Source organism: Bufo gargarizans, chromosome 1 (assembly GCF_014858855.1).
Source record: "Bufo gargarizans isolate SCDJY-AF-19 chromosome 1, ASM1485885v1, whole genome shotgun sequence".
In the NCBI taxonomy this organism is placed as follows: Eukaryota; Metazoa; Chordata; class Amphibia; order Anura; family Bufonidae; genus Bufo; species Bufo gargarizans.
The window spans coordinates 106,399,721-106,424,826 of NC_058080.1; the positions used below are offsets into that span (position 1 = coordinate 106,399,721).

The 25,106-nt window shown below is 41.5% G+C and overlaps 1 protein-coding gene across 1 annotated transcript in view; it reads left to right on the top strand.

Annotated features, from left to right (window-relative positions):
• Positions 1–25,106, top strand: part of GALNTL6 (polypeptide N-acetylgalactosaminyltransferase like 6) — a 1,751,703-nt gene that overhangs the window by 1,529,448 nt on the left and 197,149 nt on the right. Inside the window, exon 7 of the mRNA XM_044276251.1 lies at positions 12,693–12,800. Within this exon, the coding sequence (XP_044132186.1) occupies positions 12,693–12,800 (108 nt within the window). The remainder of the gene's footprint in view (positions 1–12,692; positions 12,801–25,106) is intronic.

Genomic DNA, 25,106 nt, shown 5'->3' on the forward strand with positions numbered 1-25,106 from the left:
GCACATTGGGTGAATGTTGTGGAGGCCGGGAGTGAGTCCTACCCTGGGATGGAACAGGTGCTACCCACGCCCTAAGTCAGTGACGGCGAACCTTTTAAAGGCCGAGTGCCCAAACTGCAACCCAAAACCCACTTATTTATTGCAAAGTGCCAACAAAGCAATTTAACCTGAATACTATAGTCAAATATAGTATATCCTCTATGTACTTTATTATTTAGCTATAATAGCCTGCCTACATTCAGTGCGCTGCCTATGCTGTTCATAGTGCGCCTGCGGTGATGAATGGCAGGAAAAGTCTAAGGCATATTGTACACCATAGACTTTTTCCAGAGTACGGGTGCCCACAGAGAGGGCTCTGAGTGCCGCCTCTGGCACCCGTGCCATAGGTTCGCCATCACTGCCCTAAGTCTATCAGGGTTTCTGCCAGCAGCTATGTTACTGGCTCCAACCCCCACTTCTCCACCTCCAACAGCAGTCAGCCATCAGTCGCTAGCTGGGAGCAGTGTAGCACTGCTGTGGATAAGCGTCAACAGGCCGTGCTGAAGTTGATCTGTTTAGGGGACAAACAGCGCACCGCCGCAGAGCTGTGGCAGGGTATAAGGGACCAGACCGAGCTGTGGCTCTCGCCACTCAACCTACAACCAGGCATGGTTGTGTCTGACAATGGCTTTGGAGCTTGGCAATGTGACACCCATCCCATGCCTAGCCCATGTCTTAAATGTAGTGGTTCAGCGGTTTATCAAAACCTACCCCAATTTGCCTGAGCCAGTGAAGGGACGCTGCGTGTGTGTACTCGTCCACAGATGCAGCCGGTCTGTCAACGCTGCAGCATCCTCCAGCTTACCAACTGTAGTGCAACGTGATCACGTGCTGGAACTTGCACTTTGTATGCAATTGAATATACTGAAAAAAATGTTTCCTGTAAAATTTATTTTTGGGTTGGTTTTGTGCGTATTTTTGTCAGTACAACTTGGACAACATGATTCCCAGCAGCGACCTGGGAGTCAAAGATGCATCCAAACATCGTCCCCATGCTGTTCCCGATCCATTTCGGTGGTGTTTCTGTCACTTTCTCACTTTTTCCAATGGACCAGGCACCCTCCCCTCTTCAGAGCAGGGGGTGTCTGGTTGTCTCCCATTGACCTCCATTATACTCAGGTCCTCGGCCGAGCACACAAATATAGCAATGTGTTTGGGCCGAACACCCGAATACTTTGGTGCTCGATCATCACTAGTGGTCGTCACTGGTGTTGAATTCCTTCGAGGCCCCAACAATTATTCATTCACCATACAGAAAAGAACAAGTAAGTATGTGGCTGGAGGTAGATTACACGGTCATTGAATATCAATTTTACAGAAGGCCAGTGGACTACAGGCCCCAAAAATTATGCATTCAGCAGAAAGAAAATAACAAGCGATTATGTGGCTGGAGGTAGATTACACGGTCATTAGATATCAATTTTACAGCAGAACATTAGACTACAGGCCCCAAAAATTATGCATGCAGCGGACAGAAAAGAACCCCTCAAGGTATTCAAAACTGATTTTACAAACTTTGTTAACCCTTTAGGTGTTCCACAAGAATTAATGGAAATTTTACTTTTTTGGCAGATTTTCCATTTTAATGATTTTTTCCAGTTACAAAGCAAGGGTTAACAGCCAAACAAAACTCAATTTTTATGGCTATGATTCTGTAGTTTACAGAAACACCCCATATATTGTCATAAACCGCTGTACTGGCAGACTACAGGGCACAGAAGGAAAGGATTGCCATACGGTTCTTGGAAGGCAGATTTTGCTGGATAGTTTTTTGACACCATGTCCCATTTGAAGCCCCCCTGATGCACCCCTAGAGTAGAAACTCCAAAAAAGTGACACTATTCTAGAAACTACACCGCTCAAGGTATTTAAAACAGATTTCACAAACTTTGTTAACCCTTTAGGTGTTCCACAAGAATTAATGAAAAATAGAGATACAATTCCAAAATTTCACTTTTTTGGCAGATTTTCCATTTTAATTATTTTTTTCCAGTTATAAAGCAAGGGTTAAAAGTCAAACAGAACTCAATATTTATGGCTCTGATTCTGTAGTTTACAGAAACACCCCATATGTGGTCGTAAACTGCTGTACAGGCACACGGCAGGGTGCAGAAGGAAAGGAATGCCATATGGTTCTTAGAAGGCAGATTTTGCTGGACTGTTTTTTTGACACCATGTCCCATTTCAAGCTCCCTGATGCACCCCTAGAGTAGAAACTCCAAAAAAGTGATCCCATTTTAGAAACTATGGGATAAGGTGGCAGTTTTGTTGGTACTATTTTAGGGTACATATGATTTTTGGTTTCTATATATTACATATATTATATTGTGAGGCAAGGTAACAAGAAATTTCTGTTTTGGCACCGTTTTTATTTTTTGTTATTTACAAAATTCTTCTGAAAGGTTAGATCATGTGATATTTTCAGAGACCAGGTTGTCATGGACGTGGCGATACCTAATATGTATACTTTTTTTAAATGTAAGTTTTACACAATGATTCTTTTTTTTTTAAACAAAAAAAATCATGTTTTAGTGTTTCCATAGTCTGAGAGCCATAGTTTTTTCAGTTTTTAGGTGATTATCTTGGGTAGGGTATGATTTTTGCGGGATGAGATGACGGTTTGATTGGCACTATTTTGGGGTGCGTCTGACTTTTTGATCGCTTGCTATTACACTTTTTGTGATGTAGAGTGACAAAAAATGTCTTTTTTTACACCGTTTTAGGTCATGTGATATTTTTATGGAGAAAGTTATTACGGATGCTGCGATACCTAATATGCATCCATTGCTTTTATTTATGTAAGTTTTACACAATGATTTCATTTTTGAAGCAAAAAAAAAATCATGTTTTAGTGTTTCCATATTCTGACAGCCATAATTTTTTCAGTTTTTGGGCGATTATCTTGGGTAGGGTATGATTTCTGCGGAAGGAGATGACGGTTTGATTGGCACTATAATGGGGTGCGTGTGACTTTTTGTTCGCTTTTTATTACACTTTTTGTGATGTAGGGTGACAAAAAATTGTTTATTTAGTACAGTTTTTATTTTTTTATTTTTTACGGTGTTCATCTGAGGGGTTAGGTCATGTGATATTTTTATAGAGCCAGTTGATACAGACGCGGCGATACCTAATAGGTATACTTTTTTTATTTATGTAAGTTTTACACAATAATATCATTTTTGAAACAAAAAAAATATTATGTTTTAGTGTCTCCATATTCTGAGAGCCATTGTTTTTTCAATTTTTGGGCGATTATTTTAGGATTATCTTAGGGTCTCATTTTTTGCGGGATGAGATGATGGTTTGATTGGCACTATTTTGGGGTGCATATGACTTTTTGATTGCTTGCTATTACACTTTTTGTGATGTAAGGTGACAAAAAATTGTTTATTTAGTACAGTTTTTATTTTTTTATTTTTTACGGTGTTCATCTGAGGGGTTAGGTCATGTGATATTTTTATAGAGCCAGTTGATACAGACGCGGCGATACCTAATAGGTATACTTTTTTTATTTATGTAAGTTTTACACAATAATATCATTTTTGAAACAAAAAAATATTATGTTTTAGTGTCTCCATATTCTGAGAGCCATTGTTTTTTCAATTTTTGGGCGATTATCTTAGGATTATCTTAGGGTCTCATTTTTTGCGGGATGAGATGATGGTTTGATTGGCACTATTTTGGGGTGCATATGACTTTTTGATTGCTTGCTATTACACTTTTTGTGATGTAAGGTGACAAAAAATTGTTTATTTAGCACAGTTTTTATTTTTTACGGTGTTACGGTGTTCTTCTGAGGGGTTAGGTGATGTGATATTTTTATAGAGCCGATCGATACGGATGCGACGATACCCCTAATATGTATTTTTTTTATTTTTTTATGTAAGTTTTACACAATAACAGCTTTTTTAAAACAGAAAAAAAAAAATTGTGTCTCCATAGTCTGAGCCATATTTTTTTATTTTTTGGGGGCGATTGTCTCAGATAGGGGCTCATTTTTTTGCGGGATGAGGTGACGGTTATATTGGTACTATTGGTGGGCAAACGCCTTTTTGATCGCTTGCTGTTGTACTTTTTGTGATGTAAGGTGACAAAAAAATTGTCTATTTAGCACTTTTTTTTTTTCCGGTGTTGATCTGAGGGGTTGGGTCATGTGATATGTTTATAAAGCCGGTCGATACCTAATATGTATACTTTTCCTCCCTCTATTTTTTTACTCATATTTTTTTACTTTATTTGGGGAAAATTAAGTTTTTGTTTATTTTTACTTGAAACTTTAAATTTCACTTAATTTTTTGTCCCCCTTTGGGACTTCAACTTTTGGGGGTCTAATCCCCTTTACAATGCATTCCAATACTTCTGTATTGGAATGCATTGGCTGTAGCGGTAATACTGTGTGTATTACTCATACAGCTTTCAGCCTGTGAGATCCAGGGGGTTGGATCTCACAGGCTCGTGATCCCGAAGGCTGCACAGATGCCTCAGGAAGGCATTGCGCTGCTTTTCATGCCATCGGGTCCCCCCTAAAGCTGCATGGGGACCAGATGGCACCGCAGACTGCAACAACCGCCGCATGTAAAAGCCGTAAACAGCAGGTCTGAATTGACCTGCGGTTTGCGTGGATCGCCGACACGGGGGGTCACGGGACCCCCCCACGCATTTAGCCAAGGTGCATGCTCAATGTACCGGTACATCATGTGTCCTTAAGTATTGGGACAACATGCCGTAACGGTACGTCATGTGTCCGGCAAGAGGTTAAAAATAATATATATAAACTTGGATTAAAAACATGGCTAACGAAATCCCCCCTCTTGAAAAAAAAAAAACTAATGATAATAGTTGAAACACGTGGTGGTCACAGGTGTTGAATTCCTCCAAGTCCTGAAACATTAGGCATTCAAATATAAAAAAGGGCTAAAATTGAATTGTGCCCGAAACATGTAGACCTGCTTTCTTGTACCTGGATTTGATATTCACGTGATTATTGAATAAAAGCCTTTGGATTACCACAACTACAAGCTGGACAAAATTCCCTTTTTTCTTCATATTAGGCATTCAAAGGACAGAAAAGGCATTTTATGCCTCATTATTTACATAAGACAGGGACCATTATTTGTTCTTGGTGTTGTAGGATAAGCATGGGCTGGCATGAGGAAATACAATTAAATGTGGTCATCACAGGTGTTCAATTCCTCCGAGATCCATGCCTTATTCATTTTTATAAATGTCCCTGCTGTGCTGAACGTCCTTTCCGACAGGACACTGAACCAGGAGCAAGCCTAGAGTTCCATGGCAAATTGTACCAGTTCTGGCCATAGGTCAAGTGGGCACATCCAGTAGTCTAGGGGTTCCTCGCTTCTCAGAGCCTCCTCATCGGCTGTTAACCCGATGTACTTGTTGGTCTAGGCGTTCACTGAGGCTGGATCCTGAGGGCAGCTGTCGATGGGTTGGCTGCAAGAATGATCTCATATTCCTCTGCCAGCGCCAACAAAAGCAGAACACATCATTTCTCGAAGCAAGGCCTAGTAGTGCTGCATTTTGACAGCCCTCTTTGATGCTGGTAACATGTCCGCCATTTTGTTTTTGTACCGGGGTCTAAGTACGTTTGCCATTCCAGTACTGGTCCTTGACCTTTATGCTTTTCATACATAGGTCCTTCTTCAAACACTGGAGCATAAGGCCCCCATTTGCGCTAAACTGGAAGCTGTAGAGTGGCCTGACTCCTACTCATAGTCCAGGATAATGTCATCCTTGGTCTCCTTCCCCCGCCACGGACAACAACAGCAGGGATCCCAGAAAAGTTTAAAGCATGTTCTTTTTGCTCCTCCTCCTGCTCCATCCCGCAACCATCCTCCTCAGACTCCTGTTGACTTGTCTCAGATGGAGTAGCCCCCCTGAGAATTCATCCAGCATTGCAACTTCCTCATCTTCCTGCTCCTGCATCTCGACGGCTTGATCAATGACACGATGCAATGCAAGCTCCAAAAAGAAGGCGTAAATTACAATGTCACTGATGGTGCCCTGGCTGCAACTGACCAGTTTGGTGATCTCATCAAATGGCCACAGAAGTCTGCATGCGTCACGCATGAGAAGCCACTGGTGCGGTGAAAAAAAACAAGCTCGCAGAACCTGTCATGCCTCAGAGTTCATATAGGTAGTCGTTAACTGAACGTTTCTGCTGGAGCAGCCTATCAAGCATATACAAGGTGGAGCTCCAGCGCGTCGGGCAGTCACAAATCAGACGTCTGACGGGCAGGTGGTGTCACCACTGAACATCAGCAAGGCGAGCCATGGCCGTGTAAGATCTTTTAAAATGGCCAGAGATTTTCCTGGCATGCCGCAAGACGTCCTGGATCCCGGGGTGTTTTGCAACGAAATGCTGCAAGATTAAGTTCAGGACGTGTGCCATGCACTGCAGGTGTGTCATTTTGCCCTGTTTCAGCACACTAAGCAGATTGGCACCATTGTCGCACACCACTTTACCAACTGTCAAATTGAGCGGGGTTAGCCGCTGATTGGCCTGTAACCGCAAAGTTAAAAGGAGTGCAGGACCGGTGTGGCTCTTGGCTTCCAGGCACAACAGCCGCAGCACAGCATGGCAACGTCTGAATTGGCAGGGGAAGAGGCAGTAGCAGTGGAAAAGGAGGAGTCTGCCGAGGAGGAGATGGGGGATGGAGTAGGATGAAGAGAAGAAGAGGCAGGATTGCATGCAATCCATGGCGTTACCAAATCCACATGGGTGCCAAGGGTTGCATGCTTGAAGGCCATCAGAAGGTTCACCCAGTGGGCAATAAAAGTTATGTACCTTTCCTGTCTGTGTTTGCTAGACCATGTGTCTGTGGTCAAATGTATCTTGGCACCAAAACTGTGTGCCAAATATACATTCACTTTCCGCCAATGGCCACAAATTTTCTAAAGAGTCCACCAGTTTATATGGCAGTAGTTGGCGGGCGAGAAGTTTCGACAAGCCGTAAGTCAGCCATTGGGTGAGAGGGTTATCCGGCGTCATAATTTTTTTTTACGCTTGAACATTTTGGCCACGGAAACCTGTCTTTTCCCAGATGAACACGACGACGGCATGGTGGAAGGTGGAGTGAAGGACAAATAGGAGGAGAGAGAAGAAGGAGAAGGCGAAGAGGCAGGATGTGGAGCGTCGGGAGTGTGGCTTTGCAGGTTCTAATGGTGTTGCTCCCACTAAGGTTAGTGATGGGAGGCCAGGTGCCTTCTTAAGGCTGTCGTCCCTAGGTGAGTGTTGGTCTTACCGCAACTTTTGCATTGACAGCACAGGTTGCAGATGGCAACACTATTGTCAGCAGTGGACATGTTAAAATAATCCCACACTTCAGAGCCATGTGCCGGCATCCTGGGAACACCAGATGTGACCATGCATGGTAGATGGCTCGCTCCAGATACATGAGCAGTCAGCTTTTTGCCTACTGTTCACTGTAAGTTCTGCCTGCTTCTCCTCCTTATCTCCCTATCTGCTGCTCTGTCTCTCCCTCTGAACTCCCCTCCTCTTCCTTTCTTGTGGACACCCACGTGACGTTTAACGTCACCTTCACCACCACTGACATTAGAGATCTCGGAGTAGGCAGCAACAGCGGGGACCACCCTCCTTAGGCAGCAACAGCGGGAGCACCCTTCTTGGGCTGATCTGGGTACTGTTGTCAGACTGCTGGGTGGCGACTGTTGATACCTCCTCTTCCTGATCCGATGCCAAGAATTAGTGATGAGTGGCCGGAGTCATATTCGAATTCTCGATATTTTGCGAATTCGAATATTCGTTATATGCTACGATTTTTTTTACTCGAACAAACGACAATACTCGTGTAATATGAAATATTTTCGTAGTGCACATTTTTATCGCAAATTTTATAGTTGTAATTTTTTTTCCAATCTGAACTTCAGATGAGAAAAAAATTACAACTATTAGACAAAGAAGATTATAGCACTATACGAGTTAAATTGCTCTATATTGCAATTTGAATATTCGCGATCAACACTACCAAGAATGGCTGCACATCGGTAAGGTCTTGGAATGGATGGGAAAATAATTCCTCTGACTCGAGCGGAGGGGATATGGTGGTGGCGTCTTTCGGGGTGCACACAGTAGAAAGTGAAGAGGGTGCAGAAGTGGAAGGCTGGGTGAGCCACTCAACCAACTCTGGTGCGTCCTTTGACGTAATCGAACGCACTTTCTGCAACTTCCCACTTAGGCTCCGGCCTGGTGCACCTGCCTGACCCCTAACACCACTGTGGAATGGCCTGCCTCTTCTTCTGCCTGTCATTTTCAAAATGACCATGTGACAAAAATACCTATAGAAGAGCAGTATTTGTGGAAGAAGGTATATCACACCCCTGCCTCAATCAGTTTTTTTGTGGGGCAACTGGTATATCACACCAATAGAAATTATTTGTTCCAATAGCGTTTGTCAGCTAACTCAGCAAAACCGCAAACAAATGCTGCATTACCCAAATGCACTATATAAAAAGCATAGTATTGGTATTTCACACTCCTGCCCAAAAAATTTTTGGGGGGGCAACTGGTATATCACACCATTAGAAAGTATTTGTTCCAATAGCGTTTGTCACTCAGTGTAGCTGTGGTAACGCAGCAGAACCGCAAACAAATGCTGCACTACCCAAATGCACTATATAGAAAGTATATTATTGGTATATCAAATCCCTGCCCCAATCATTTTTTTGGGGGGGGCAACTGGTATATCACACCAGTTGAAATTATTTGTTCCAAGAGCATTTGCCCCACTGTATAGCTTCAGTATCGCAGCAGAAACGTACACAACTGTTGAACAATACAAATGTATATGTTAGACAGTATATTATAAGTATATCACACCCCTCTGTAAGTCACACCTATCGATAGCACACCTATACCAGTCCTTAAAAGGACTTTTGTGGCCCTATTAGCTAGCATTTGGTGTCCCTAACAGTCTGTCCCTGCTCCACACAGCAACCTCTCCCTACACTGGCAAAAGACTGAATGTAAAATGTCAGCCAGATCGGGTTTATTTATAAGGTAGGGGGTATGTCCATGCGCTGAAATATCTAATTTGGCTATCCTGTACAACCTGATGGATGTGTCATGGGTCAAAGTTCTTCACAATGCAAAAGAATATGGCGCCGATGTACATCTTCATAAGTTCGCCCGTTCAGCGAATCGCAAACGAGCAAAGTTTGCCATGAAGCGACCGACGGGCAAACTCCAATGCCATCTCTATTGGGAACACTACACATTCTATTCCAAATCAAAACATGAAGAAAAATATATCAAATTTGTGTTGTTCCTCTAAAAAAAATGAAGAAAAGTGATTAGACTGTTTGTATTATTCTTTACAAACTCAAACATTCACTATATAAACTGAAAAATGTTTGAAGAATTTGCTTTCCTTTGAATCACTTAACTAATGTTTAGTTGAATAACCACTGTTTCTGAGAACTGCTGTAATGCTGTGTTGCATGGAGACAACCAACTTCTGGTACCTGTGAACAGGTATTCCAGCCCAGGATGATTGGACTACATTCCACAGTTCTTCTCTATTTCTTGGTTTTGCCTCAGAAACTGCATTTTTGATGTCACCCCACAAGTTTTCTATTGGATTAAGAGACGGGGATTGGGTTGGCCACTCCATAACGTCAATCTTGTTGGTCTGGAACCAAGATGTTGCTTGTTTACTGGTGTGTTTGGGGTTGTTGTCTTGTTGGAACACCCATTTCAAGGGCATTTCATCTTCAGCATAAGGCAGCATGACCTCTTCAAGTATTCTGATGTATTCAAACTGATCCATGATCCCTGGTATGCAATAAATAGGCCCAACACCGTAGTATGAGAAACATCCCCATATCATGATTTTTGCGCCACCATTCTTCACTGTATTCACAGTGTGCTTTAATTCAGTGTTTGGGGGTCATGTGACAATTTGTCCATTTTAAAGCATTTGCAATCATTTTAGCTGAGCACTTTCTGCACTTCTTTACATGTTTTCCCCTCTCCAATCAACGTTTTAATCAAGGTACGCTGTTCTTCTGAACAATGTCTGGAACAACCAATTTTCCTTAGAATTTCAGAGAGAAATGCACTGTAACCAGCATGTACAACATTTGCTGCCTTCCTTTAATAAGGGCAATAATTGCCACCTGGTTTTCAAAGAATGAATGACCTCACTAATTGAACTCCACACTGCTATTATTTTGAACATAACCCTTTCAATTAATGATTCAATTACACAGAGTCAGCAGCATGCATGGCATGTCTGTTGGGTCTGTTGGATTTCTATTACTCTATTACAGCTGCTAGTAAATTATTTGCCATGTAGAAATATCATTTCTGCCAAAAACAGTGATTGATCAGGTTAGTGATGTCTGACTGCTATTATTTTGAACACAAATGTATATCCTAAAAAACAACACACTACTGTTTTCTGTGTCTCTACAGACATGTGGGAACTTAATTTCTTAACTCCAGAGTTCTAGTTTCAAAAATTAGCAAAATTGGACTTTTCTGCCTTATTTGTTCTAACATTTTGTGACATTCTGCATTTTTACACTTCTCATTCCAGTTTTCAAAAGTGAGTGGGAAAGAGGACCATTTTATAAACTTTAGTTAACAGAACAAATTTATAAAAGCCTGCCATTAATATTCAATAACTGTTGAATGAGTTATGACATTTTTTCTAAATATTTAAATTAGGCCTCTGGTGCAATGAGGGTATCACTATTGCTCTTGTTGCATCCAAGCTCTACTCAATTCTGTGGCCATACCCTTCCAGGCTGCTTTGATTGACAGGGTCAGGCTGGGGCAAAGCAAAAAGGTATAGACAGACCACATAAAGGAGTGGTGCTTGGGTGCAACAAGAGCCATGGTGACACCCTCATTGCACCAAAACCTAAATTTGCATGTTGAGAAAAGTATCAGTAACAGAGCCTCAGGTCAATAAAAGGAATCAGTGTTTTACTCGATGTAGATTTGATAAGGAGGTTGCCAGTGACAGACTTCATTAAATAATTGATATTGTTTCAGAGAATTATTTACCTCTTGAGTATTGATATAGTATGGTAACATTTCATTAGTGTATGCAGAAATCGCACATTGCGTTTTCTCAGTAAAGCTACTGCCACTTCTGACATGAAGCTTCTCGAGCTGGTTCCTTGCCAGGGGCACTGATATTGGATAGCCAGAGTTTACACACAGACCTGAGCCTGTAGGGGAACTGGGGAGCTTAAAAGCCTCTCTGAGAATATGATCTTCAATAAAGCTAGTGATATCAACATGCACAGACTGAGCTGCTTACAAGTGACAGCAGTCCCACTGGAAGCTCAGTTTTTATGTGCATATGAGATGCCTAGAAAATAATATGTCTTTGTCGCTCATCTCTTTGTGAATATTATGTATGACATAGGAGTTGATAGTCTGATGACTTTAGCTTCTAGTAATGTTTTCTAAAACAGTTTATGTGCACTGTGAGAAGATTCAAATTTGTGCACTAACCTCTTAAGGACTGGCCTATTTTAAAGCTTAAAGGGGTTGTGTCACTTCAGCAAGTGGCATTTATCATGTAGAGAAATGTAATACAAGCCACTTACTAATGTATTGTTATTGTCCATATAGTTTCCTTTGCTGGCTAGATTCATTTTCCATCACACTATACACGGCTCGCTTCCATGGTTAGGACCACCCTACAGTCCAGCAGTGGAAGTCGTGCTTGCATACTAAAGGAAAAAGTGTTTGCCTCTCTGGTGGCTGGGACCATAGGAAGGCACTTAGGCTGGTTCTTTTTCCAATAGTAATAACAATACATTAGTAAGTGGTTTGTATTAACTTTCACTACATAATAAATTCACAACCCCTTTAAGGACCAAGCAATTTTTTTCCTTTTCTTAATTTTCACATTCCAAGATGAATGAGATAATTTAATTGGACACATGGGGGTCATTTATTAAGATGGGCATATTAGACGCTGGTCTTAATAGCCACTATAGCTTGAGGTGGATAGACCGAAAATATAAAGAGGTGCAGGCCTCTACATAACTTTGGCATATCCTGCACTAGTCTAAAAGTAATCCAGCTTCCTTGGTGGCTTGCATTTGGACAATTTTCTATGGCTAAAACAGGCATAGAAAATGATGAATGAGACGGCCCTTCAGCCTCTCCCCTTCCCCGCCCATGCCATGCCCACTTTTTTAGATCTGGTGTGAGCAGGGAAAAGTCAGAGATTGTGCTGCAAATAATCTTTGTGCTGCAATCTGTGCCAAGAATACGCCTAATATAGGCGTATTTATGATAGTAAATGACACCCATAATGCTTTGGAATACATCATTTTCCAAAGCATCATTGCTTGTTCTGGCATTGCCTAATGAGTAGATATTCATGACAGACATGACAACTTCCATTGAACCAGCAATCACGTTGTGGGGAAGGAGCAGAAGGGGCCCCTTTGCCCTTTCAAACATCATAGTTGCCTATATGGTCAGCAGGACAAGTTTGCTCATCTTTATGTGACAGCAGCCTGCTGCTCTGAATGAGCATACTAAACCTACATCTTTAACTAATTAAATAATCTACAGTACCTTCATAAGAAACTGTAAACAGCAAATGTGATGTCAAAAGACTGATGCGTGTTTTTTTTACGCCTAGGTATGGATGTGCGGGGGAGAAATGTTTGATGTGCCTTGTTCCAGAGTGGGCCATATCTATAGGAAGTATGTGCCTTACAAAGTTCCAACAGGGACAAGCCTTGCAAGAGTAAGTATAACAGAGTGGAAAACTATGTGTAACTATTATGTATAACAGTATAGTAGGCATTAAATTCTTTATTATTTCTTCTGAAGCTCTAACCCCATGTGAAACTGTGCACTCAAAATGTAAACACTACACTACAAAAATAGTTTAATTTCAATAGAAGCCTCACTGAGCCACAATAGTGAAGAATATTCCAAAACCAATATTCCAAAAACATTACTCCATTTGTAGAGAAGAAAGTATCTTCTCTGCCTTATCGACCTCAGCAACACCTAAAAACAGATTATAGATTCTTCTTCTTTCAGACCCAAAATTTATGTTAAATCTTTGGGATTTTACCATGCGTCCTTATATGAAAGTGTCCTATAATAGCATAGTAACTCCCCCAAATCACTCAGCTGCAATGAAATTGCCACAATCTATTCTTTTATTATCAAAGTGTTAATGAGCAGCTTTGACATGATAGCTTGTTTTTCTCCATTTAGTAGTCTAACATTTTACTGATGTTTCATCCAAAGTTTTTACAGGGGTAGAGCACAACATGAGGCTTTTTGGTGATTAACACATTTTATTGCTTCCAAAATAGATTTATCTACTACATTAGTACCTTCTAGTCAAGAGAGAGGGCAGAACTAAGTCTGGGAAGCCCCCATTGCAGCATCTGAATAAAACTAAAAGGTAGCACTTCCATAAACCAGCTCTTTTGGCAATTGTAATGCATAATAATAGCAAAAAATTGTGCCACTGGAAGCAAATATTAGCTCAGCAAGATGTCTGCACACAATTATGTTTCATATCACTTTCTGGTACTTTTTTTGTTAATTATGAGGTGCAGAACAAAAGCTACAGAATAGCAGGTCTGAGAAATTGATCTAAGCCAAGATACCCCCATTCTGAGTATTGGAGCAGAGTAGATTCTAGTAGGATTTACCTCAAGTGGCACACTGGATGGCTTAGAAGTAGTTTTGTATATGTAAGACCTACCACTAGTGTTGAGCTAAAAGAAGTTCATGAAGTGGAATTCGATTTTTCACGAAATATTCGATTTGATTAGTCACAAAGCCAAATTTCCTCACACTTCGTGGTAACCAATTTTTCCTGAAATGGCAGTAAAAAAAAACATACCTCATCCATTTTATTGCGGAGAGCACATTGCGGCCATCTTGATTGAAGAAAGCACCCCAAAACTTGCATGCACCGACGTGTGACGTCACCACATCAGTGCACTTACCAGGCAGCATGATGACGTAGTCATGTCATCATGTCAGCTCATGTGAGATTTGGTGCATTTTCTTCAATCAAGAAGGCCGCGACGGCCTGTCCACAATCAAATGGATGAGGTAAATATGTACTTTTTTTCTTTTTACCTCTGATGAAAAGCCTGAATTTGACTCTGAATATGCCGAAATCAACGTTGAACGTGACATCTGAGGGGTTCAATGACGGGGGTTCCCCCTCATTGCACCCGCTACATACAGTGGAATGCGATTCATAACAAAGTAATTCATAACGAATCAAATTTCTTGATGAAGTTCGATGAAGCAGCCTAATCAAATTTTTGGATACTTCACTACCTACCACTTTATATATAACTCATACAGCCGTTCTTTGTCTCTAAAGTGTCTCACACCACCAACCACCTGCCCAGCCACGATTTCTCTTTTCTATCTCCTCCCTGCATGCTCATGGCTGGTGTGCACAGGCTACTTTTACCCGGCGCCTCCCCAACAGCACTGACAGGAGGGGGTCCCTGCCTCCTGTACAGGAAACAACACTGGAGCTCCAGATTAAAAAGGCTCCCTCTCTGTACCTAAGCAAGTGTTGTTTCCTGTCCATGGACAGCGAGGATGCTCCTGTCAAGACTGGGAAGAATACCGCAGGGCCTTACTTGTTCCCCAGGACTGGGAGGGCCGCTGCAGAGGTCAGAGGCTCCTGGGATGCTATGGCTCCCTTCTCCGACCTTTGACATAAGCCCTTCTATTGAAGGCAAGGCAGCCCTGGGCTTCTTACCCCTTCTGAAAGGGGTTGTGGATCCAACGCGGCGAGCCTCGATACAGGTGGGGCCTTCTCTAGGGCGGAGGAGGTTCTGGAAGCAGAGTGATGTCATGACGTAGTGACATCGCATTCCTACACACAGAAGCGTGCTGGTGGCGGGGATATTAAAGGAACATGGCCACAGCCTACTCCCTGCACCAGCATGTCAACTCCTCAGGATGATGCGACCTGCAAGCCTGTGGATCCCGGTTCCAGTGCCCTCAGCCCAATAAGCCTCCTCTCCTGTAAGCTTGTGCAGATATTATTTGGGGAGCTATCCTCCTTACAAATGCACTTATAGGGGTCTGGTGGTGGAGGTTAATATATATATATATATAAATTACTAGCCCCTTTTTTAAATCATTCTGATTGTTTTAGGGCAGAGAAACCTTTTACTTTCTGAACACAAGGAGGAGCCTCAGGACTTAAAAAGTGTGCAATATGCAGGAAGTCCTTTGTCTCTAAGTCTTAGAAGTCACTATGTGTAAAATGCACAGATAAAGTAGTGTCTGAAGAGTTTCTCAGAAATCCTACAGTTCCCAATTATACGAATTTGAGGTTGATTAAGGGGAGATCCTTGATGACAGCTCTGTCTCCTCAGAAGACGGTTATGGAAGACCATTATTCCTTCCAGAGGAATCGCAAGGTCTTCTAAAAACAGTCAGGGCTACTATGGATAAAGAAAACTCTAAAAAGAGCCAGTTGGTACAGGATCAATTGTTTTAGGGTCAGAAAGAGAGAAGAAGACGTGTCTTCCCAATTCATAATAGTATTAAAGATCTAATCTCTAAGGAATGGAGAGATCTGGAAAAAGAGCCCCAGTTACAAGCTCTTTTAAAAGAAAGTATCCTTTTGCGTATTCTGATGCAACTCTTTGGAATAAAACTCCTAAGATTGACCCACCAGTAGCCCGTATATCAAAGAAAACCCCCCTTTCGTTTTAGAATATGGGCTTACTGCGTGACTCCATGGACAAAAAAATGTGAAAGCCTGCTTAAAAAAGCATTGGAGATCAATACTGCGATGTTCAGACCCAGTATTCTTTCCACCTAGATCCTTGTCGGTATGGCTAGATAAATTAGAAGATCACCTGGCAGCTGGAACTCCTAGAGAGGAGATCTTAGCATCTCTACCAAAGTTGAAGCAATCAACAAACTTTCTAACCTATGCTTCGGCTGATTTGGTGAGATTGTCAGCCATGTCAGCCGCCATCTCCAATGCAACAAGAAGGGTCATCTGGCTCTGTTCCTGGTCAGGGGATACGGCATCTAAAAATCGCCTATGTTTTATCCCTTGTGAAGGAGACTGTCTCTTTGGGTCAGTCCTGGATTATATCCTAGAAAAGGCCTCTGATAGGAAAAAAGGATTCCTTACAGAAAGTGGATTTTTTCTTCAGAGACGTTCCTTTCGGAACCAGAGGAACAGACAGAAGACGGACCAGAAGAGGAGGACTCCTCTTTAATCCAGACAATCTGGCAAAATCCACTCAATGATGCCATATTCCCGTTTGGAGCAAGACTAAAAAAAAATTGTTCCAAAGTGGGAGAAAATAGGAACCTCCCCCTGTTTTCTAAATTCCATCCAAAGAGGGTTCAGCCTAGAGTTTGATACCCGTAAAGAAGAAAACAACTATCCCTAGAGGCAGAAATATCCGTTCTTCTTCAGAAGAAAGTATTGATTCCGATTCCAGACCAACACCAAAGTAGGGGATTCTATTTTCTAGTATTTCTGATCAAGAACCCGGAAGGTTTATTTAGACTTTTTATAAATATAAGGAAATTGAACAAATATTTAAACTTACAAACTATTACAAAAAAATGTAAACCATGAAGTTGACAAAAAACCTCCTTCCTCAGAGTTGCTATATGGTAACTATGGATTTACAAGATGCCTATTATCACTTGCCATTCCGGCAGAAATCACCAGAAATATGTGAGAATTTCTGTTCACATAGGAATCTGCCTTTGTTATTTTCAATTCCAGGGCCTTCTCTATGGGCTATCCGCTGCTCTGAGAATCTTCTTAAAGGTAATATCCGAGGTAGCAAGTTACCTGCATCTAAAGGGTATTTTCATAATACCCTATCTAGATGACTTCCTAATTGCAGCAAAAACAGAACACGAGCTGCTACTTTATCTAGACCAAGTAAATGAAGTCTTCTTTTCTTTAGGATTAATTATAAATCACAAAAAATCTGATTTCATCCCAAGTCAACAAAAAGTCTTCTTATGTGTTCTCCTGGGTTCAAGCCTTCTGATGTCCTCCCTCCCATAAGAAAAGCAGTTGACCATATATCAAAATATCTCTCAATTTTGCAAGTTAAAAACTTCCACTATCAGAAACATCATGACGGTTTAAGGTCACCTAATATCCTCTATACTCACAGTCAGATGGGCGCAGAGCCATACAAGGGTTCTACAAGCTTTTCTTCTAGATCGCTGGGATGGTACTCTGGCCTCCTTGGAAAAAAAGGTAGCCCTTCCATCAAGGCTATTCCACTCCTTAGCCTGGGGGAAAATAAGAAAGAATTTACAGACAGGAGTCTACTGACGTCAGGAGAATCTGCCTGGTGGTCATGCGGCAGACCTAATGGGTCAAGGAGTTTGGAACAACTCCATGGCAACTGCCTCTTCAAACCTAAAGGAACTTTCGGCAGTTTTCAAAGTTCTTCTGGCTCCCCATTCAAAGATACCTCTGTGCCAGGTAAAAATCATATCCGACAACAAAACCACAGTTGCATACATAAACATACAGGGGGGCATTTGGAACAGAGTTCTGGTGCAACCGCAAAGAAGATTTTTTTATCGGCAGAAAAACACCTGACTTCCTTGTCAGTGGTCCATTTAAAAGGAAGCAAAAATCTCGTGGACGATTTCTTGAGCAGGCGGACAATAAGAGAACAAGATTGGGCCTTGAGTCCCGACGTATACCAACTGATCATAGCAAAATGGGAATTTTAATCCTGGACTTATTTGCAGACCGGAGCAACAGGAAGGTACAGAAATTCTGTTCTCTGTCCCCACAGAACCAGCCAGAGTTTCTAGATGCCCTATCTCACCCATGGCCAAATGGGCTGCTATATGCATTCCCACCTTTCAGTTTAATTCCGAGAACCCAAATGAAGGTGGTGGAAGAACGGGTGCAGGTAATCATGATTGCTCCTTATTGGCCAAGAAGAGCCTGGTTTTCCCTGCTTCTTAATCTGTCAAGAGGGGAATAACTGGACTCTCCCAGCACTTTCAGATCTCTTGTTTCAGGGTCCGATTAACTCAGATTGACGTCTTGGAGATTGAACGCCTAGCTTTAAAGAATAAGGGCCTCTTCAATTCAGTAATCTCAACTATACTAAAAGGTAGGAAAGAGGTGACATCAAAAATTTATCTTAGGACCTCGAAGGCCTTTCTTGCAAGAATTGTCAAAATTCCCTTACAAATTTTCCCATTATTTTGGATTTCCTACAGTCAGAGTTGAACAAGGGTCTCAAACCCTCTACCCTCAAAATGCAGATATCAGCCTTTTTTTTGGGATGCAAAATTGGCAGAGCAACCTTTAGTCAATTTTTTAAAGGTGCAGTCAGGATATCACCAACCGTACCCCCTACCATTCCAACATGGGACTTAAATTTAGTTCTTACAGTCTTAATGGAGTCACCATTCGAACCCATTGACAGCATTTCCATGAAGCTTTTGTCAATGAAGACCACCTTTCTTTTGGCCATAACAACTGCTAGAATGGTGGGTGAGATCCAGGCCTTCTCTTGCTGTGCTCCGTATCTGACAATTTTAGATAACCATGTAATTCTAAAGCATTGCCCAGCTTTCCTTCCAAAAGTGGTTTCAAAATTCCATTGTAATCTCAAAGTTGTTCTGCCTTGGGCACTTGGGCCTCAATTTGCAATCCTGCAGTTTCCCAGCTGCAACAAATTAAGGGGAGTACTCACACAAAAAAGCAGCTACAAAGTGACCACACCCATGCCACAAAGACCAAAAGATAAGGGCGACACAGGGGCAACAAGGATGCTCACTCATCCCAAATAAAAGGCATGTGAAGGTGTATATGAAGACACGCTACCTTAACCCCCTAATACACAGTCATGTCATTTAATACCAACCAGCTGCTACAGTCATGCTATATACAGTATTATATCACCATGGGCATCATTTGGAGTTTAAAAAAAAGTTGTGTGGGGAACAGGAAATTATCACCAGAGGATCAGAGTACAACTGAAAATGTAGGTAAATTATTTTCATTTTTTAAGGCTCAAGCATTTGGCTATAATTTGTACTATGATGCAATAAGGAACACATAGAATTGTACCTTTAGCGGTATATGTTGTTTTTATGTCATATTCTGACAAATGTAGGTCCAAATAATAAAGCTGTAGGTCCAAATATGAGGCTTGTTCTTATTTTTAGGATCTTCTGCTCTGCTTCTGTTTTCAAGCAATGAACATATAGTAATATAATTCAAAGGACAATAGTAATGGCATTACAAGCTCCTATTTTATTTTAGTGAAATGGTGACAAAAGCTGCCCCTTCCTATGTAAAATGGGTCATTCTATACGGTATGTTAAACAGTATGGCAGCTAGTTTGTTAGCTTAATTAGCGCATAAACTAGTAATAGCTGTATGGTGTTACTCAGTCCACATGTATTTCTATCTGTACGGGAGAATCATCTTTTAACACCTTCACCCTCTATTAGCATTGCCCATCACGGCAGAATAGCCTCCACTCTCATCACAGATGGAGCCTTGTACGCCTGTTAAACAAGTTTCTAATTTATTTATTTCTTTACTGGCAAGATGGGATGTTTTACAGGTCAATACTTTTCCACAAGCTCCTGAGAGCTTTTTCAGCTCTCTCAGTGCAAATTTAGAACTGATAACCCCACAAGGGATTGCTGCGTCAGGTGAAACACATTGATTACTCAGCACTGCAATCTGACTTGTGTTCACTCTGACACAAACTGAATTTCCATTCTCCAAACAATTTATTTATAGGACTGGAAGAAAGCCAGATTTCAGCAGCGTTACACATCATCCATGCAGCACCCAAATGAAAACTTGTCTAGCATTAACACTTCATTTCCCTTTCAATCATGAAACCTACTAGGATTACAAATAAAGCAGAGTCTGGCAATGTTTAATACTGAGGCTACATACAGACTTTCCCATCAAGATTTTTCAGATTTTAAATGTTTTTTCCAAGATTTACATACTGGTGGATAGGTCATCAGTATCTAGGTCTGGATAGGTCATCGGCATCTGATCAGTGTGGGTCCGAAACTCGAGACCCCTGCCGATCAGTGGTTGAGAAAGCATTGGCTCTGAGAGCTGCGGCCTTCTCCCTCCTAACCAAGCACCGCACTGTACATAGTATAGTAGATGTGCTTGGTATCGTGCTCAGTCCCATTCACTTTTATGGGGCTGAGTTGTGCCTAGGCCATGTGACTGAGGAACATGTCATCAGTTGGCCTAGCCAAAGCGGAGAGAAGGCTGCACCACTGCCTTCTCAAGCAGCTGATCAGCAGGGGTACTGGGTGTCAGCCCCACACCGTTCAGATACTGATGACCTATCCAGAGGATAGGTCATCAGTATTTAAGCTTTGGAAAATCCCTTTAACTATTGAGTTACAGCTGGTGGACTGCAGCTGTCAGATAAAGATGCTGGGCAATTTTGCATTTCTCAAAAGGCCTTATATAGTTATGTATGCTCCCTACAAGCATGCAGAACTGTATACTGTCCCCCAACAGTATTAAAGGGCCCCGGCTGCCCCTGTATTTGTGGAGTAAACATACTTTCCTGTCTCCCTCCGTGTCCATTGACTGCAAGATGGTGGTACTACTTTCTAAAGCTTTTCCTGCATATCCGTAATTCTGTGCAGAAACTGAATAGCGAGTGGAGACGTCTGGCCCATGCGCAGATACAGTCAGCAGAATCCCCTGTATCTGTGCATGCATCTGATGCATTCATTGGCTGTTCAGCACATGAGCAAACAGTTATGGCAAATGCAATAAATGTCCAGATAAGAAGCCCCTTTAGGTATTTTTATCTTGTCAATGCCTTTTTCAATGGACTGAAAATAAGGTTAACCACCAAATCTATTATAAGTATAAATGCTTGTTCCCAGTAACAGCCCAGTGTAAATGTAATTTGTCAAACATGTAAGCAGGTATGTGCTGCCAACAAACAATAAGTCTGTATGTCCCCATACAGAGGGTATGATTTTGGCATGGAAATGCACCTCTTCTGCAGCTGAAAGATTAGGCAAAGGTCGGGCAATGAATATTTCACTCCTGATCAATGCCTTGTAAATGGGCTCTAAGAACCCCCCCCCCCCCCCCCCCCCTCCCAGCTATATGCATACCCAGAACACAGAATATACAGGACATGCTAGAACCTGTAATTCTAAGCAATACCACTAACCTGTCTCTGGAGACAGCCCCAACCAATGTATTATGCATTCTAGATAAATGAAACAGACTTCATTGTGTTACTATAGTGTTTCACTTGTTGCCATTGTACTTTGTGTGCCAGCATTGACAGCTTGTAGATTTGAATCGGGGCCATTTGTCCAATGGCGTTCTATGTTTCTAGTGCTCTGTGTATCCTGCCTTCGGTTACTTGTGGTGTGAATTCTGCCTTTGTGATTGTATCTCCCTTTTAGTTCAGTATTGTGTCAGTTAATGTTTCCTTGTCTGCATCTGTGTGTCTAATGAGTTCGTTATGTCTACTAAATATTTCCTGTGTTCTGTGTCAGTCTGGTATATGTTTCTTGAGTTTTGTGACCTGCCCATGCTGTTCAACATTGATTATGTTGGATCTTTGCATGTTCTGTCTTTGTTTGGATATCTTTTTCCACGGATTTTGCCTGGGTGTGTCTGAATTCTCTCCACGTTCTGTTTGTTCTGTTTGTTCTGCTCTTGTGTCTACTACCTTCCTTGTCTGTTTGTCATAGAGTTCTGTGCCTGTTCCATCTTGCTATGTTTCTGCACATGTATCTGCGCTTGTCTGAGCTGTGTCCAGAAGTCTGCTCCATGGATTTCTCCTGTTCTCTGTCAGTTTGTCCTCAGTCTGGTTCTGTCTGTGCTTTGTCTTGGATTCTGCCTGTCAGTCCTTGCCTGATTCTATCGGTGATCTTGTCTGTCTGGTGCCTTGCACTGGTGGTTCTGAAGCTGTGTGTCAGGCAGCTGCCGCCAACCACACTAGGACTGTTTCAAGAGGTAGTAGCTTGGTGGCTCCCCTGCAGAGAAGTCTGGATTGCTATACAAGGGTTAAAGGGTGAAAACCAGGGGATCGCCAGGATAATGCCTTCAAGTCTAGCTTAACATCAGACTGGTTAGTTGGCACAGTGTTTCCACAACCATTGTCTGTAATTGTTTACTGTGTACTTTTCTTACCTCTTATGTATTAATACATTTATTTTACCTCTTCAGTAGTATTAGTAAGGAGCTTCCTATATTATGCCAATGGAACCCATAATTCGAAGCTATGAAGACACACTGGCCATATTTGCTAAACTTAGAGATAGTGTAAGCTTAGATTGACTATCTAGACCTGCACCGCATTTATGACATGGCTGGATAAAAAATCTGGTGCAGGAATAGACACTTGGTAGCGCTATATCAGCTATTAATTGTCTTACTTTGAGGCTCAATTTTACAGCAGAACAATTGTGGTGCAATTTTGTACGAGATCATGGCTCATTTCCTGTGAATCTCCAACTATTTATGAAAGCGCTGGTGAACCTTGCTTATGGTAAATTTCACCAATTTGCACCACTTTTTAGACATATATATACGGCGAAGACACATTAGTAAATATGGGCCACTGTAATTTACACATGATGGCAGTTCAGACAATCAATGAGTGAGCTGAATACTTTGATGTCTATGATTCCCAGAGAGGACCCATGCAGTTGAATTTCTAGAAGAATATGCATTGCTTATGTACAGCTCAGTTTTCTGTGATCTTGTATAAAGGGTAGAATTACAATTAGAGATGAGCAAATTGAATTCTACGAAGTGCAATTCGATCCGAATTTCAGGAATTATTCGATTTGCCTACAAGTCAAATTTCCTCGTGCTTCGTGTCAGCGAATCCATTAATCCAGAAAATTTAAACGTACCGCCTCCATTTGCGCTGCCAGCCTCCATCTTGCTTGAATATTTCAGCCAAAATACCATGTGGCGCGAGATTACATCACTACTCTGGCCAGCGTGATGACATAATCTCACGCCGCACTTGATTTCGGCTGAGATTTTCAAGCAAGATGGCGGCGGCCCCTCACACGCAAATGTAAGTTTGATGTAATGTTTTATTTTTTTATGTTAATGCAAATTTTACACGGTTTGTACACTCAGATGCATCTGAGGGGTACATTAACGGGGGAGGCGCTATCGCAGCTCCCTTTCATTGCACCTGCTACTTACAAAAAATGTGCTTCATGGCAAAGTAATTCGTCACAATGCAATTTTTTGGGTGAAATTCGCAGAATCGAATTTTCAAGAAATTTGCTCATCTCTAATTACAATGTAGGCTTTTCATGAAATGTGATGATTATAGGAACTGTTAATATTATCTCTACTTTTCTTACAAAATAAGCCATTGTGCACTAGGTATTAGCAATGTCAGCTTTGCAGAAGTTTTTGCCTGCAGTTTTAGTGTAGTTTTACAAAGGCTCAGGAAAGCAAGTCGTTCCCTAAGCTGCTGTGGCAGCAGAAGATGCAGCAATCATTCCCATTATTGTGGCCTTGCATCATGCTGTCAGAGCTATTGTATTTTAAATAAGCCAAAAAGTGAACATTTATATAGAGGAAAACATGTGGAGTATATAAGGGAATCTGTTTGAGAAAGGCAAGCTATATTGTAGGTGACATTCACAGACTGTGAGGGTACGAGAGTTGCATTCACATTGCAGAAAAACTGTAGTAAGTAGAGCAGGGGATAATTAAATTTCCCGGCACGACAGAGTGAAATAATGTTTTCTGAGTTATCTAATTGCTGACTGGACATGTTGTGGTTCCAAACAAGACAAGCAGAAGGACAAAGAATATTCTTGACAAGCTTTGATTGTATGTGTATCCTGGAAAGAACAGGGGAACAAGGATTAGCTGTTTGGTCTATAATTATTTACTCATCAAGGCATAAAAAGGGATCTTTTAAAAAGATGTGCCTTACTTGACATAATGCAGAATTACAATGTGTCTGGAGGATAACAGAAATAATACAGCATAGCAAATTCATCACAAAAATAAGTATATAGATATACCAGCAGAAAACTGGGTAAGAAAGCATAGTTTACGACTCAGTCTAGAGGCAAAGCTTGTCCTCCATTATCTAAAAAACAAACAAACAGAAAATGGCTAGTGACCTCAAAAGCAATTATTGTGATGCAAATGTAGAAGACTATTTCACCAAGAATTGATAGCTAATGAAGAAATAGCAATGGCTTGATGGAGCAACAGTCAACAAAACTAGAATTTGATAAAATGGTTACTCATAGATGTTTCTCTAATTAACCACATAGGAATCTGTGCAAAACTCATAGGCTGAAGACTACGATGGAGCTGTGGGTGGTGGCAGTTGCACCTGGGCACGAGTAACTAAGGGTTCCCATAGGTTTCTTAACCGCATAAGTAGGCACTAGTAGTATAAATGAATGACAGGATGGGACCCTGTTGCAGATTTTGGATAATACCTAATTCACACGTCAGTGTTTCGATCAGTGATTTTGAGCCAAAACCAGGTGCGGCTCTAAACAGAACTGGTGCAGATCTTTCTCTTATAGCTTATTTCTTTGTAGGCTTTAATCCTGGCTTTGGCTCACAATCACTGATGGAAATCACTGACCAAAACACTGACATGTGAATAAGGCTTTAAGGGTCCAGTAGGTTCAAATTAATTCAGGTTAAATACGTGGAACATTTGAAATACAGTTGTTTTTGAGTCCAGCCAAATTCAGAATATCTTGGATACATTCATTTATGACTGTGTTTATAGGTTATGACACTTCCCACAGTCCCGGCAACCAGAGGGGGCAGCGCAGTGGCTCAATGGTTAGCACTGGTGCCTTGCAGCGCTTGGTTTCTTGGTTCAGATCCAACCAAGGACAACATCTGCATGGAGTTTGTATGTTCTCCCTGTGTTTCTGAGGGTTTCCTCCCACACTCCAAAGACATACTGATATGGAACTTTGTTTGTAAAGTGCTGCTGAATATAGCAGTATAGCATAAAATGAATAGAAATGGGCAAGATCATGAGTTTAAACAGAT